Here is a 16428-nt window from a genome sequence, read left to right as displayed (position 1 = left end):
TGGGAAACTCATTCCAAGCATGTACCTTGTACTTTTCCAGCACAGTGACAGATTTTTAATGTCTGAAACACACAAAACAGGGTAGTAAGCTATTCGCAGAAGGGCTAGAATAGCTTATTCACTGACAATGTCAACTGATAACAGAAAATTCAACCAAATTTATAGAAGGAAGTCAAATATTCATTAACTTTGAGTTAAAAACTTTTGTTAATCTGAAATTCTATGTCATATTCTACTCAGATAATGCTTCTTAATTGGGTCCAAGAAACTAGCCAAAGTAGACATCCTAGACCACTATTTACTTCTAAACAAGTCTTCCTATAAGCAAGTTAGACAGTCATTTTGTCTTAACTCTAAGGGAGAAGATGCTGTTTGTTGAAGTTTTATTGGCCTGAGCTTAATATAGGTAGGAATTGTCACTATCTGAGAGATAGGAAACCATGGGAGTTCAGAGGTCAGCATACCTAACCTAGACGGTAACAAGTATTTTGGTATTCCTATCATTGTTAAAATGACTTAACCCCCCTTGAGTATTAATTTTTGAACTAGTATAGATTAATAAATCTGAGATTATATCTAATCTATTTCTATTTTAAAATAGGCAGATACCGGGCATGTGCTCCAGGTTCTTGCAGCCACTTGTGTCTCCTGTCCCCCGTCCATCCCAAGGGGTATAAGTGTGTTTGTCCAGAGGGAATGTCTCTTTTACCTTCTGGTTCTTGTAGTGGTAAGTATCCTGGGTGAAATGGGCTTGGCTCAAGGAGACATGTTCTATGATAGTCCTGGAAATAATATAGCTTCCATTTTTGTATCAATCACATTTATACTGACAACTTACTTTGATAATGTTTTGTTATCAAAAGACCTTGATTAGGTGGGGTTTTTTTCTTTGTGCTAAGATATGCATAACATAACATTTACCATTTTAACCATTTTAAGTATATAGTTTAGTGGCACCAAGTATATTCTCATTTTTGTGCAACCATTACTGCCATTCATTTCCAGAATTTGTCATCTTCCCAAACTGAAATGCTATACCCATTAATTAATAACTCCCATTTATCTCACCCTTAGCCCCTGGCAACCATCATTTTACTTTCTGTTTCTGAATTTTATTATACTAGGAACTTCATATGAGTGGAATCATATAGTGTTTTTCCTTTTGTGACTGGCTTATTTCACTTAGCATAATGTTTTCAAGGTTCATCTACATTGTGACATGAATTTTCTTTCTTTTTAAGACTGAATAATATTCCATTTTGTTCATTCATTTATCCATTAATGGGTTTGATTAGTTTTCATACAGGAAAAGAAATAGCTTATACCACTCAGTTTTACATGCAAAACAACAACTAAGTTGGTATAAGAAATAAATCCTCTATAGTCTTTTTTTAAAAAAAATATTTTATTGATTTTTTTACAGAGAAGAAGGGAGAGGGATAGAGAGGCAGAAACATCGATGAGAGATGAGAGAGAAACATCGATTCAGCTGCCTCTTGCACGCCCCCCACTGGGGATGTGCCGGCAACCCAGGTACATGCCCTTGACCAGAATCAAACCTGGGACCCTTCAGTCCGCAGGCCGACGCTCTATCTACTGAGCCAAACCGGTTAGGGCTCCTCTATAGTCTTATGACTACTATGTGCTCTGACTTAAATTTGTAAAATAGTGTCTACTTCAATGTAGTCCTTCATGCTGCTATTTCCACTTTAAATATTAAAGGCTACATAATCATTGAACATCTCTATCCAAAATACTTGACTTTTTTCTACAGGACATTGAGATTTTAAGAATAAATGACATAAATGTGTTCATGTCCTAATTACCTTTAAGTAACACAATGCATAGGTAGCCATGGGATGAAATCCTGGTGTAATAAGCTGTTGTGTCAAACTCAAGACTTCAGCTTAAGTCGTATTTTGAATATTCTATGTACAGTTCAATACCCACTTAACTTTCCTTCACCTGGGCAATAGAGTTTGCAATTCTCTGTGCTGAGCCTTGGGTGCTATCAGCAAGGATTTGAGGACATCACCGGATCAAGTGGAGCAGCACTCCTGTCCTAATCCTCATGCTTCTGAGTTCACCTTTCAGCAGAAATTCGGAGTCAGTGCCTTGGGAAAGCTGAGCAACACTTTCTTTTGCCCAAATGACTCCTTCTCTAAGGAAGATAGGGCAGTCATGTTGCATGAACTTTTTAAGGTCCCTTTCTAGGAATGCCTCAGCTTGAGAGAGGGGCATTGATCAAGATGGGAGCGTGGGGCTTATCTGACATAGGGGTGAGCAGTAAATCTCTCCTTTTCCCTGGTAGACTTAAAACTAGTGTTTTCTTCTGGCAAACGGCTCTACTTGTTGAAAGTTGGTTTTATGGGAACTGCGATAGAGAGAACCCTAGTTCAAGAGCATCCTAGGAACATCTATCTACTGGATATTGACTGGAAAAGAAACCTCATCTACTGGACAAGTGCCCAGGGACATCTGTTCTGCTCAACTGGCTATTTAGGAAAAAAGCAAGAGATTTGGACAGAGCATGCAGGTCAGTTGGGAGGGCTGTTTGGGATTTGTCCTTTTTTTTTGGCTCTAAAATTACTAAGAACAAAAACAAAAAGCCCCCTACCTGATTCTGATCTGAATCAACCTTAATGCCAAAGAGAAGGTTTTAACTAATTGGAATATTGTGTTTCTGATTTACTCTTCTTCTTATAAGAGGAGTGCAGACTGGTAAGAGGCTACCATGATTTGGGAAGTCCTAGGGTCAGTAATAAGGTTTAAAATTTTTTTTTTTGCTGGCCTTAAGTCTGAGTCGGATAGAAATGAACCTTAAATACTTCAATTTTGCATTACAGATTTTCTTCCACTAATTTAGAAGTAATTTGCAATGCAGATTTCAGAGAGAACTAGCAAGATATTTTCTTAATATGGTAATATATACTTTCTCTCCCCGCCCACACTCCTAAATGCCACTCCCCGACTTTAGCTCCCTGTTCTTGGCCTAAATGTAAACATCTATTTTATAAAGGAAAATTGAGACTTGAACTCTTGGGTGAATCATTTGATCTCTGAATGTGTGTGCTTTTTGTATTTTTATTTTGTTTTTTCTTTTTCTTTTTTCTCTTTGTACTCTAAGTACCAAGGATATTATTTAGTGAAAGAAGTGCCGTATAGAACTGCATGTTACTGTAGAGCAGTAGACTCTACCCAGAATCCTGTGGGCAGCACAGTGCTGGCACTTAGGAGTTCTAGTACCTGACTCAGAGAACTTTCAGGAGAAACTGAAATGGACAGTGGTTGGTGACACTGATGGCTATTTGGAAACTCCTGATCATGAATTACTTCTTACTTCATTTAAATGCTACCTTCCCTCAGCTGACTAGCCTTTGCTAACTGGTTTCTGTGTTGCAATTATTATATCAAGGAATTGTAAGAGGCTAACAATTTCATTTGAGCTTCCTCTAGTGTTGAATATTCAGTCCCTGTGGTAGGCAGATGTGCAATTATATAATATATATACTAGAGGCCTGGTGCATGAAATTCATGTGTAGGTGGGGTCTCTAGGCCTGGTTGGCAATCAGGGCCGATTAGGGCCAGGCCAATCAGGGCCTGCTGGCTTGGGGGAGGGAAGGGGGGAGGGGCCACGGGAGGTGTGCTGGCCAGGGGGAGGGACTGTGGGAGGTTGGCCGGCTGGGGGAGATTGGCTGTGGGAGTGCACTGACCACCACGGGGCAGCTCCTGTGTTGAGTGCACATCATAGCGACCAGTCATTCTGGTCGTTCTGGTCATTCTAGTCCAGGGGTGGGCAAACTTTTTGACTCGAGGGCCACAGTGGGTTCTTAAACTCGACCGGAGGGCCGGAACAAAAGCATGGATGGAGTGTTTGTGTGAACTAATATAAATTCAAAGTAAACATCATTACATAAAAGGGTACGGTCTTTTATTTCAATAGTTTTATTTATTTCAAATGGGCCGGATCCGGCCCACGGGCCGTAGTTTGCCCATGGCTGTTCTAGTCGCTTAGGCTTTTATATATATAGATGTCTTTGCCCCGAGTTTCTGGAACAGAGCTCCTTAGACCTTTTAATTCCTTGAGTGATAGGAGCATCTGACACAGAGCTCCCAAATCCCTTGGAATTTGCTGGGCAATTCTTGGTGGCTCCTGGATGAGGGTTGGTCATCACAAAGAACAAGCCAAGATTAGAAGCTTGGAACTTTCAGCCCCACTCCTCATTCTCAGGAGAGGGAGCAGGGCTAGAAATAGAGTTAATAATCAATCACACAAATGTAATGAAGACTCCATAAAAATCCCCGAAGTATGGGGTTCAAAGAGCTTCTGAACTGACAACTCCTTTATGTGCTGTGAGGGTGGCACACCCCAGTGCCCTGGGGACAGATGTTCCTGAGCTTGGCCTCTGGACGTTCCCATATATCCCTTCATGTAGCTGTTCATATGTATCCTTTATATAATAAACCAGCAAATGTGTTTTTCTGAGTTCTCTGAGCCACTGTATCAAATTATTGAATCCCAGAGGGGTTTGTGGGAACCCTGATTTACAGCCAGACAATCAGAGTATAGGTGACAACCTGAGACTTGTGAGTGGCCTCTGAAATGGGGGAAGTCTTGTGGGACTGAGGCCTTCACCTGTGGGATCTGATGCTACTCCAGAGAGATGCGGTCAGAACTGAACTGAATTGTGGGACACCCAGCTGGTGTTACAGAATCGCATGGTGTGGGGGAATAATCCCACATGCGTGGTGCTAGAAGAATTGTGGGAGAGTAAGAGACACACATTGGGTGAACAGCTTGACTAAGCTAGGCAGGCCTCTTAAAGGTGGTAATCAGCTCAACCCCTGCTATCTAGGCCTGCTTACAGATCTCAGGGCCTCCTTACAACTCACAGAACATCAGCTTTCAGTGTCTCCTTACATCAAAGTGTACTGACATCCATGTCATGTTAATTTTGTCCTAATATGGAACATTGAGGCTGGAAAACACTGGTGAAATTCCTAATAAAAAATGGGAAAGCTTCAAAATTCTGTTTTAGACAAGGGCACATGTCTTTAAGACCTGTGTAGAATTGCTCAAAGAACATTCTGTGACTGACACTGGATTTTCAACCTTAGACCTGAGTGGAACCAAGGTTAAATCTAATTCCAGAGAGAGGACATGTTCTCTGCAGATGGCAGAGCCCAACAAAGAAGAGAAAAGCTGCACCAAATGTGGCCTGTCTGTTCTTACTAATGTGTCAACCTTAAGTCAAGTCTTTCCTGGGCAAGAGTGACTTGAGGAATATGGGGAGAATTCAGAAGCACAATTCTAGGCAAATGTGAGGGACAATAAAGACACGCTCTCATGCTAACACCCAGGAAGCAGGAAGAACTTAGAGCACATTATGGCCTGTGAGCACTGGCTTCTCTATTGCCCATGCCCTGCTACCATGCCTTGTCTATTTGTCAGCTTCCTGATAGTTAACATTTGAATTCTTAATAAACACCCAGGGTGTGCTGGGATATATTTAACAACTAGCTCTCTAGGGGGAAAAAGTGTGTGTATATAGACCTACATATGTTTATAATAAAGCTTACCATTAAAAAGAATATGCAATACAACTTACAAACAATGAGATATAGGACATTCTTTATTTTAACTTTTATATAGCCAACTAATTTTCATAGATTGCTTTCTTATTCTGAATTCTTGGATCTTAGCCAATCTCTGGTTGCAGTTCAATAAAAATTTAACAAAATCCAACTATAAATAAAAGCTTGACTTCTGATGCATTATTGAGTGACTGTAGTCTGGATGTGAATGTTGTTGTTGCTTGACACTTGTTTCCAAAAATGAGATGAAAGTGAAGCAACGGAGACTAGTTGGAGTTAGTTCATCAATGGACAAGTGACTTATTTGCAGAACTGGATAACAGTTTTCAAATAATAGAAAAATATATTTCCTTATTTTTTGTGGTATGTAAAAATGTAATGGCACATATAAATTTAATCTTAAATATTAACATTCTTCTCTGTCATTTTAAGTCTAGACCAGGAGTTGTCAACCTCTTTCTGGAAATGGCCAGATAGTAAATATTTCAGGCCTCTAGGGCACTCCACCATTGTGTCGCCTAAGCAGCCATAGACAATGTGTGTGTGAATAGCCATGGTCACATTCCATTGAAACATTCAGACAATAAGCTGATTCAGACAATAAGGGCCATTGTTTGCCAGTGTCTGGTTTAGAAAACAAAACCCAAATCAAACTCCAGTGTGTAGGCTTTGCCAGTTTCTGTGGTATAAAAACTCCCACAATGCCAGATTTTACTACATATCTGACATCATTAAACCTGGAGTTGGGAGGGGATGTGCAGTAACAGACCTTTCTGTAGAATTTCCACCATACAGATGCAATAGGTGCCAATAACTAAGAGCATAGGTAATCTGTAAGAAAATAATTAAGCGATGGCTTACATATTTTAGTTTTGTTTCTGCTGGAGGCTAAGTCCAGCATGTCATAATAAATTTGAGAAGTCCTCAAAAGCTTGAATGGACTCTTTCAGCAGAGCTGAAAGTCTGCATGTTATTACCTGCTGCTGGAAAAGCTGAAGGCAATTCCCCTAACCTGACGATCCATTATTGTTTACAGGACCTTACCTTTGATATGTATATCTGCTTTGCTAAAGGGCAAAATGTGTGAATAAAAAGCCTTGGTCCAGACATTCAGAGAGCTTAGTCACTAGGGCTAAGCCTCCCCCAGCTCCCTCAAAATGCCTTTCAAATTTATATTTCTTGTCTAGTCTTATTCATTTATACACAGCCCTCCTCCATATTCCTGAACCCTAGCTGTGGAAAGACCCTGGCATGTTTCAAATATGATTAATTTACTTTTTAATAGTGGCTGTATTGAACAACATGCTTACAGAATTCAAGAATTTATCAACTGGCTGTTATGAGTTTGTGCAAGCTAGTCCCAGCACACTGTTCTAAAGATAATGGACATTATTCTAAGTTTTTCATATGTCTTAACTTTAATCCTCCTAACAGCTTTATGAGAGAAGCACTGTTGCTATCATACATTTATGGAAACTGAGGCACAAAAATTAACTGAGGCCTTATTTTGGAACAGTGTTTCGAACAAGACTGTCTAACTTGCTAGCCTAATACTGAACTTAACTTTTATGCTATCCTGCATCCCACAGTGGTGACATCTAGCTTAGACCCTACTGTACAGCTAGCTACATTGGTTAGGCTAGGAGTTGGGGAGTGCTTTGTAGATTAGTGCTTAACTCTGTTAGTCACACCTAAAAAGCAACACTTCATAACTTTTATAAACTTGGCCCTTATCTGATCTGTGCCTTTGAGTTGTAGATTTCCTTGCTCTCCATCCTTTGTACTGATGAGCTTCTATACTATTGTCGTGGTGTCACATTAGCTCAATCTCTGCTTTTCTATAGCAATTTCAGTCCTAGTCACTTGTCATGTAATTTATTGCTTTTCATAATTAACCTTTGAAGAAGAAGGAATGTGAAGTTGCAGCTCTGCATTCAAATGCAAGCCTTGCCACTTAGATACCTAACTTATAAAATGCAATGAGCATCTTATCATGCCAGGTGATTGTAGGATTAAATGAGCTCAGATGACAGACATGATGTTGGAACCAGAGTAGGCGTGATGGGAAGTAATCACACAAACACGGTGCGAGGCTTGTTAGAGAACGGTCTTTGCACCATTCTATCCTTGACCCAAAACTTAAAGAATGACATTTGAGTGCCCTTTTTAATTGGCCTTATTTTCCTCCTTACAGTCTGCTCAGCAAATGTGGACATATCAACTGGGAACTTGTTCTGGCTGCCCTGTGATAGAAGTATTATTCAGAAGACTAGAATCACTGGCCCTCACACACAGACTCTCTACAGAACGAGCAGCATTATACTTCATCTTCTTCTCGATTGGCCAAGGAGGGTCCTCTACTGGGTAGAAAGTGGAAAACACTTGCAAAGTATGACCCTTGATGGCAAAAACAGACAGGAAGTCTGGAGAGGCACCTGGATGGCGGACACTCAAATGACCTTAGACCTCGGCTCATCCAGCATCCTCTGGACCACCAAAGAACAAGGTAAGCACCACACAACCAGTGCAGCTGGAAGAAGCCGGAGGGGATGAGTGAGATCTTGCTTTTAGTAGGATTGTTCCAGTTATTCTTAGAACTAGCTAAACTATAAGCTCAAATTCTGATTTTCATAGTCAAAGGTTGGATACGAGTCACTTACATCAAACTCAGTTCTCACCTATAAGTCTAGACTTAGGATTTAAAAAGGAAAACTCCATAAATAGCATACTTAATAGCTTTTTGCAGTTTTCAAAATTTGTTTCTATTTCTATAAGAAGAAGTAATGGAACCAAACTTCCATTGCAAATGAAAGACAGGTGCTTCAGTTATAACTTGGTAACAGGTACAAGTTACACCGTGGAGCCAAATTTAATAGTCTTCCCACTGAAAAGCCATCTGCGAGGCCTGGCAGCTGCGTGCTGATGACCCGTGGTTGAGGGCACACATGGAAGATGATAAAGTCCCATCTGATGTGCCCACATGGCAGACCTACGCTGCTCTCTCTCCTGGAACTTTAAACACTTTGTTGGACCATCTTTACCTATGAACCAACAAAGCTTAATAGGAAGAATCTGTGCTTATTTTCAATTTGGGGTCACGGAACCTCAATCAAATCATGCCCCACAGGTTATTTGTGCTCTATCAGCTTGTAAGAACTCGACTCTTCCCTAGGGTTGCAAAGTCTAAGTCTCCTAAAAAATAGAACATATACTTTGAACAAGACCTGGAGCGACGGCATTATTGCTGCCCATGAGCCCTACCTGGTGACGATGGATGGAGCAGCGCTTGTGCTCTGGAACAGGAAGACGCTGGAGCCCTTCTCCATGTCCAAAGAGCCACACGTAAAGAAAATAATCATCCTGGCAGAGAACCAGGAGGTTCCAGGTGAGTCTTCCTCTGTGAGGTTATTCTATGAGATCCACTTTACCTGGCTCTTCTCAGAGTGTGTGCTTTTTAAAAATATATGTTTATTGATTGGGGGGATAAAATGGACACATATGTAATACCCTTTGTAATACTTTAAGCAATAAATTAAAAATATATATATATATATATATATATATATATATATATATATATTGATTTCTGAGAGGAAGGGAGAGGGAGAAAGAGAGAGAAATATCAATGATGAGAGGGAATCATTGATAGGCTGCCTCCTGCACACCCCCTACTGGGGATCGAGCTCACAACCTGGGCATTTGCCCTGCCTGGGAATGGAACTGTGACCTCCTGGTTCATAGGTCAATGGTCAACCACAGAGCCATCTGGCTGGGCCAGAGTGTTTTTATAGGATAAAATCCTGGGCATCTTTAGGTTTGTATGGCTTTTGTCCCAACCCCCAATTCAGCAGGCCTTCTCCTTAACTTGTCCATGTCCCAGGAGAGTAAGGATCTATGGTTCTCAAAGTTGCTAAATGACACAAGTCCTGGGACAATACTTGGAGAAGTCTGCACACCACAGTCCCTTCTGAGAATAATCTTGCACATTAGCATATTAGAGCTCTTAGTCTGGCAGTAAGGACAACCATTGAATTTTCTCTAAAGCAGTTTCCCAAACTGATTTTACTAAGGAGCCCCCTTTCTCTATAGTGGTAACATCTTGTGGAGAACCCATGTGAAGCTGCCCTGGGGCTGTGATTACCAACAAAAGCAGCACTCACTTTCTGTGGAAGCTGCACCTATTCATTCAGGGTGACCTGCCTAAGGCTGGGTCACCTTTGTTTCCTCATGTGAGCCCTGGACACAGAATCCAAAAGACTGATCTTGGATCTTGAATCTTGAAGCAGAAGAAGAAATCCTGTCAGAGGAGTCTAGGGCCTCTGTTGACAGAGCAGCTAGAAGTCCTAAGGAAGAGTAGAAATGAAAAGGGACAGAAGCATTTCTCTTTCATGTACTCAATCCACAAGCTCTCATCTTCCTTTTTTGTCTAAACTATTTTACTTTTTGATTCATTGTTTGGTTTAACCTGATCTTAATAAGAAGCATTAGGCACATGAACATATTTCTGAGGTGGTAAAGCGTGTCAATAAACAGTTAACTTTTTGGTAACAAATCCAATTTTGATGAGTCTACTGTGAAATCTGTTGGGTTTCTGTGATAGGTGCTGAAGAGTATGAGTTGGTAATTTTGCATAGTGTAACTTACACATCTCAACAAATGAGTGTCCACGTTACACTGGCTCCTGTCCTAGACCACAGATGGTATAGCAGAGAACCAAAAAGAACAAGTCCCCATCATAGAACTTACTTTATATTTTGTTCCCAGAATATAGCACTAGGTGGTGAAAAACAATTAAGGTTAAAGTTAATAGACCTGAAAGTGGAAAACAATTGGTCCAAATTCAAAGCCAGTAGATGATGGACGAATGTCCCACACTTAATCTAAAGATCTAGGCTCGGTTTCACTTTTCTTCCTATGAGGCAGAAAGGCATAGCTACCCAGCCATGACCTGGTTTTCTGAAGGAGGGGACAGCAAAAGCCCATCTCCACTGCTAAAATCTAATAGACTGACTTGCTGAAGCAACTGCTTATTCTAGATCCAGGGGTTGAAGGAGCAGCCACAATCACCCCTCCTACTCTTCCTCCACCACGCCCTCTACTTTGCACCCGATCCTCTGTTCCCTGTCGGAACGGGAAGGAATGCATTTCTCGGGAGTACCTCTGCGATGGTGAGCGTGACTGTCAGGATGGCTCCGATGAAGAGAACTGCTCCCATTTGTGCAACAGACCAGGTCTGTCATCATCTCCTCTTCTCAGTCTTTTGTTGCAGGTACACTGAGCAAAAGTATGATATGAATTGCCAGGCTGTTTATTATAATCACTAGGGGCCCAGTGCATGAATTCGTTCACCTTGAAAGGAACTGTGGGCCACGAGGCTGCTGAGGGCACAGGGGCAGGTCTCTGCCCATCCTCCATGCCCCTGCCCGGTTCCTCCCACCACAGCCCCTAGTCCCCTCTCTGCTGGCAGTCCTGCTCCCACTGCTGCTGGCCCCACTCACACCCACTGATGGTGTGGAGCAATTGGAGCTGGTGCCAGCAGCAGTTGAGAGTAGCAGCTGCTGCCCTGATAGCCCCTCAGGAGCAGGGGGAGGTGGAGAAGCCCTGAGGGGCGACTGGGGCAGGCAGCCACAGCTCACACCTACTGGGCGAGACCACAACACACGGGAGCAAAGAATTTTCAGTAACCACCAGAGGCTTGCCCTGATGACAGTGACCGGTGACCCGCCTTGGTCTGGCACCTCTACTCACCTGCTCCATCATCCTGCCGTGGCCAATGCTTGCCATGTTCTGTGTGCGCCCCTTGGTGGTCAGCGCACGTCATAGTGACCGGTTGTTCAGTTGTTCGGTTGTTCTAATGTTCAGTCATTTGCATATTAGAGTTTCATATATATATAGATACTTGCTAGATAAATTATCATAGATAAAAGTCATAGATTGTTTGAACACTGATTCTGTGAGCTTCCACTGCTTCTTTGCTTCCTCAAATTTGCTTGAGTGTTCCAATATTTGTCTTAATATAGGCTGAACTATAGAGTGCCCTAAATGGACCACTTGGTAGTATTATAATAAGTCATTAAAATAATGCAACAAATATGAGGCCATATTTAAGCAGCCCAAGCTGGCTTGCTAACTTAATTGACCAGAGCACTTTATTAAAGTTTGCTTATGGATCACCTGAGCTATAGAGTTCAAGTAAGATGTGGTCTATTTATCCTCCTAACTCGAGAATGAAGGTGAGTTCATCTAATTTTGAACCTTCAGTTTGACTGAGTGGTGCTAGCTCTCGACTCTTTCCATTAAGGGATCTTCCAGTGTCTGGACGGAAGCAAGTGCCTTGAGGAGAAGTACCACTGCGACGGGGCTCAGCAGTGCTCAGATGGGTCTGACGAGCTGGACTGCTGGAAGCCCACTGAAGACTGCTCTGTACGTTGTGACAACAAGACCCGCTGTGTCCCTAAGAGCTGGCTGTGTGATGGCAATGCAGACTGTTCTGACAAAGAAGATGAACAAGGCTGTAGTAAGTTCCAGGAAACTTCCCTGGAGTATTTTAAGTTACATTTCAGTTGATTTTCCTTATTCCTGGTAGTTAGATTCTATAAAGTTGCTGTGGACACTGAGTTAGTGGATATGGAATCATTGCTCTCAGAAAAAAATAGAGAGTGTGGTTTCTACAAGTCTCTGGTTGCATGTTGGTCAACCAATCAACATACAACCTTGTTTTACGTGTTTCTGTTTAAAGGCAACTTTATATACATTGTTGGCTCATTAATATTGAAATCACAGCCATCAGCACTGTATCTCATGCCTGGGCAAAGCTCATCTAACACATAATTTCTCCATAAGGCACACCAAGACTGACTTCTTGCACTTATGAACACTAGCCTGAACTTCAGCACTTTGCTGGGGGCAATTATCACCAAAATCAGAGCAAAATCATCAAAAAGTCTAAAAATGTGAAAATCATGGCCCTAAAGAGACTGAAAATAGCACACTTATGCACAGTATGGAAAATGAAACCAGAAGATAGAGCGTTGCCTTCCTCCACCTCAGCTGGAATGCATGTGTCGGACAAGTCAAATTTTTTTTTTTTCTGCTTTGCTGTATCTCAGCAAATGACCATGAAAATGTGGTAATGTTGCTTTTGGGGGTTCACAAGTAAATTTAAGCAAAGGGGTAAATGTGCAAACACTGAATCCACAAGTAATAAAGATCAGTTGTAGTTACTACACAGTTACCAGGCTAAGATGAAAGTTTCTGAGTGAGAGGATCCTTGAAGGTCATGCTATAACTTCCTTTTGCCATGATAAGATTTCCATTAATAGAAATCCAGTCTACTACCAAAATAAAGTATTATTTCTTGTTGCAATAAAATCACCCTCCCTGAAGATTTTAACTTTGGTCCTACATCTTCCTCTGGGATGGACCATCTCATTTGTTCCCCTCATTTGTATGAGATACACAATCTTTATATTTGTTCTTCTTAATGGCATGTTTCAAAGGCCTTAATTGCATGTTGGATTAGGGTAGAAGACAGAATGTAGAGAGTGGGTAATGGAAGATGATATATTTGGATGTGGAGGCAGCTGGGTACCTAGAGGATTTGACTGCACTTGGGCTTATCCTATATAATAAAAGGGTAATATGCTAATTGACCCTCACACCATAGCAAAAGATGGCGGCACCCACAGCCAATAAGAAGGGGATATGCTAATTGACTGTCCCACCCTCAAATATGGCAGTGCCCACAGCCACAAGATGGTGGTGCCCAGTCCTCTCAGCCCCACTGGGGCACCTGCCTCTAAAGTCCCCCAGTCTCCTCAACCCCCCAGCCACCCAGGGCCGGCCTGAGGTGCAGGCAAGCCTCAGATGGCCAGTCACTATGAGGTGCACTGACCACCTCTTGATTTCTTTCCCCAGCCGGCAGGCTCCGATTGCCCAATGGCAAACGGGAAACTGGGGCTCGGGGGCAGGGCCAGGGAGTGGGCAGAATGGCTGACCTCTTGGTCCCTCCCCACAGCCAGCAGGCTCCCATTGCCTGATGGCGAATGGGGAACCGGGGGTGGGTGGCAGGGGGGCATGGGACCGGCTGCGGGCAGCCGGGGAAGATGGCGCTGATCACAGGCCAGGCCTAGGGACCGTACCCACACACAAATTCGTGCGCCAGGCCCTTAGTAAGAATATAAGGAGGAAAGAGACACAGAAAGGAAGTAGGGAGGCATCCAAGGTATAATTTACTTTTTAATACATACTTACAGTTTTGCTGAGGAACTGATCCTTTTTCTTGAACCAAGTCAAGCAACTTCTGTCTATAGAATTTGAATCTAAGAACATAAATTATAGGGTGTGTTGGATATTGGGAGGGAATTTCTTCTTTCATGGATGACATTAAGGTTCTGGAGGAGGATTCCACTTTCCTTCCTATCCCAGGGTCCTTCCATTTCTGGCCCTCTGCCATTGTTCCCCAGGACGGAAGGATTTTCTGGGCCAGTTTAGTAGGCCTTGTCTGGCCTAACACTACTCAAACCACCTGTCTGCCCTAACACCTGCTGGGGCTTCGTTCCCAAGATGACAGGAGAAGACCAGGAAGTCTTTAAACCATTTTATTTTCCATCAAATCACTTCTACATCTTGTTGAGTTCTTACCTAAAGCTTTTATTTTTCAGTTCATGAAAAATGCAGCATATCTGAATTTAGATGCAAAAACGGCCAATGCATATCTTACTCTCTGCACTGTGATGGGAACCGAGACTGCCTGGACCGCTCGGATGAAGAGGGCTGTCCTGTTGCCTGGCCCCAGCAGTGCCCCGCGGGGGAGGTGAAGTGCCCAAGGAGTGGAGAATGCGTGTTGACAGAGTGGATATGTGACCACGACTTAGACTGCAAAGATGGAAGCGATGAGAAGGTAGTCGCTGTTCTTCCAGAAAGATAAAAATAGATTTCTCATCACAACAGGAACACAGGCTTCCCTGTAGGAAACTTGGGAAAACACAAAAACAGAGAGGTCCACCATGATTACTAGCCAGAAAGCCACTTGTAACTACACCAAAGTGTCCAAAGTGTTAACACCTCCTGTTGAAAGTCAAATTTCCAAGAGGCTTTTATTACAGGTTTCCAAGTGTTAGGTCTTGGTGCCCCACTCAGAGGTGCACTCTGAAGGTCTGCTCAGTGGTCACCATGGAGCAACTAAAGCTCCTACTCTGTGCGGGAGGCAGCCTGGGCTTGACTCCTACAGTTTGCACTTGACTTTAAGGAAGTACTTACTCCCTCATGTTGTATTTCCTCATCAGTAAAATGGGTATAAGATATGCCTTGTAGTGTCCGAAGGGTTGAGCGTGGATCTGGGGTATAGCAGAGTCACGGATGTCCCTCCCTTCCTCTTGCACATCCTGCCCCAGACCTGCGAATCCAAATCAATTAGGTGCAAAACAAGGATCAGGGAGCTGGGCTGTGCGTTAGGCGCGGTGGGAGGATTCCCGGAGGAGAGCTTCCGTGGACTCTTTTGCTTATGCCTCTTGAATGAAGACTTTCTAATTTGCCAAAACAGACTTTTCTTCCCGCTTCCCACTCCTATCTGTGAGCTCCTCGCCTAAACTCCAGCTGGCGTTTCACCGAGTGTGTAGGCCCTGCCCAGCCTTGTTGCAGAAGGGCCTTGAGGATTGTCCCCTAAACGCAGGCGTCTTCCTCCGAGAACCCCTTCCCGGGTGCTGATTGCCAGTGACACTGCGTCCCCCTCTGTCTCCACAGAGCTGTCACCCCGAGGAGCTGCGGTGCGGCTCCAGGCAGTGGTCCTGTGCCAGTGCAGACCAGTGCGTGCCGGACTCCTGGCGCTGCGACGGGCAGCGTGACTGCAGGGACGGCAGTGACGAGGCCGCGTGTAAGTGCGGGGCTCTCACCGAAGGGCGAGGCGGATGGCAGCTGCTCGGGCTGCTGTGAGAAAGCAGCTCAGCTCTCCCCTGCTGCAGGACCTGGAACTTTCCTTCCCCAGAATGGAGGCCTCCTGCGCACAGGGAAGCGTGGCCAGGGGAGGGGTGGGTGTTTGTGGGTTTGACCATCACGGCCGGGCATCATCCTCTGCAGGCGCCCCCGAGAAGTGCGGGAGTTCTGAGTTCCAGTGCCGCTCCTCTGCCTGCCTCCACCTCAGCCTGGTGTGTGACGGGAAGGAGGACTGTGCCGACGGCTCCGACGAAGGTGGACAGTGCTCGGCGTCAGCATGTGGCCAAGCACAGTGCTCCCACACCTGCTACCCGTCCCCCCGAGGCCCTGTGAGTGCGCCAGTTATGTTCCCAGCAGCTCCAAACGTGGTCTAGGCCCTAGCCAGGGGTGGGCCAACTTTTTGACTCGAGGGCCACAATGGGTTCTTAAACTGGACCGGAGGGCCGGAACAAAAGCATGGATGGAGTGTTTGTGTGAACTAATATAAATTCAAAGTAAACATCATTACATAAAAGGGTACGGTCTTTTTTTTTTTTTTTTTAGTTTTATTCATTTCAAACGGGCCGGATCTGGCCCGCGGGCTGTAGTTTGCCCACGGCTGCCCTAGACTCTAGGGAAGGCAGTCCCTGACAGCTCCCTAAGCTCTCAGTCTGTGCAGAGCGGTGCTGACCCACCCACCGGTGTCCCTGTGCCTGAGCTATTCTGGGCTCCTGGTGAGTCCTGTCTCCTTCCTTTCCTGTCTGGTGATTTCTGCAACCCTACCAGCCAGCCTCCCCAAACTGTACCACCACGGTCCTTCCCACCCCAGCTGTGAGCTCGGGGCCACACTTGGGGCTAAGCAAGATGTTTCTGTGGTTGTCCCAAGAGCCAAGTAACCATCCCTTCGTGCTGCAGCTGGGG

The 16428-nt window shown here is 43.9% G+C and overlaps 1 protein-coding gene across 1 annotated transcript in view; it reads left to right on the top strand.

Moving 5' to 3' along the window:
* The window catches only part of LOC308514367 (low-density lipoprotein receptor-related protein 2-like), a 36450-nt gene that overhangs the window by 4806 nt on the left and 15216 nt on the right, over window positions 1-16428 (top strand). The window contains exons 6-14 of the mRNA XM_081084514.1: window positions 602-727; window positions 2312-2536; window positions 7790-8101; window positions 8768-8980; window positions 10632-10826; window positions 11897-12112; window positions 14259-14497; window positions 15340-15469; window positions 15673-15857. Of these exons, the coding sequence (XP_080940640.1) occupies window positions 602-727; window positions 2312-2536; window positions 7790-8101; window positions 8768-8980; window positions 10632-10826; window positions 11897-12112; window positions 14259-14497; window positions 15340-15469; window positions 15673-15857 (1841 nt within the window). The remainder of the gene's footprint in view (window positions 1-601; window positions 728-2311; window positions 2537-7789; window positions 8102-8767; window positions 8981-10631; window positions 10827-11896; window positions 12113-14258; window positions 14498-15339; window positions 15470-15672; window positions 15858-16428) is intronic.

This window comes from Myotis nattereri (genome assembly GCF_964212035.1).
Source record: "Myotis nattereri genome assembly, chromosome: 2".
NCBI classification, from domain to species: domain Eukaryota; kingdom Metazoa; phylum Chordata; class Mammalia; order Chiroptera; family Vespertilionidae; genus Myotis; species Myotis nattereri.
This window is presented reverse-complemented; position numbering and strand designations above follow the sequence as displayed.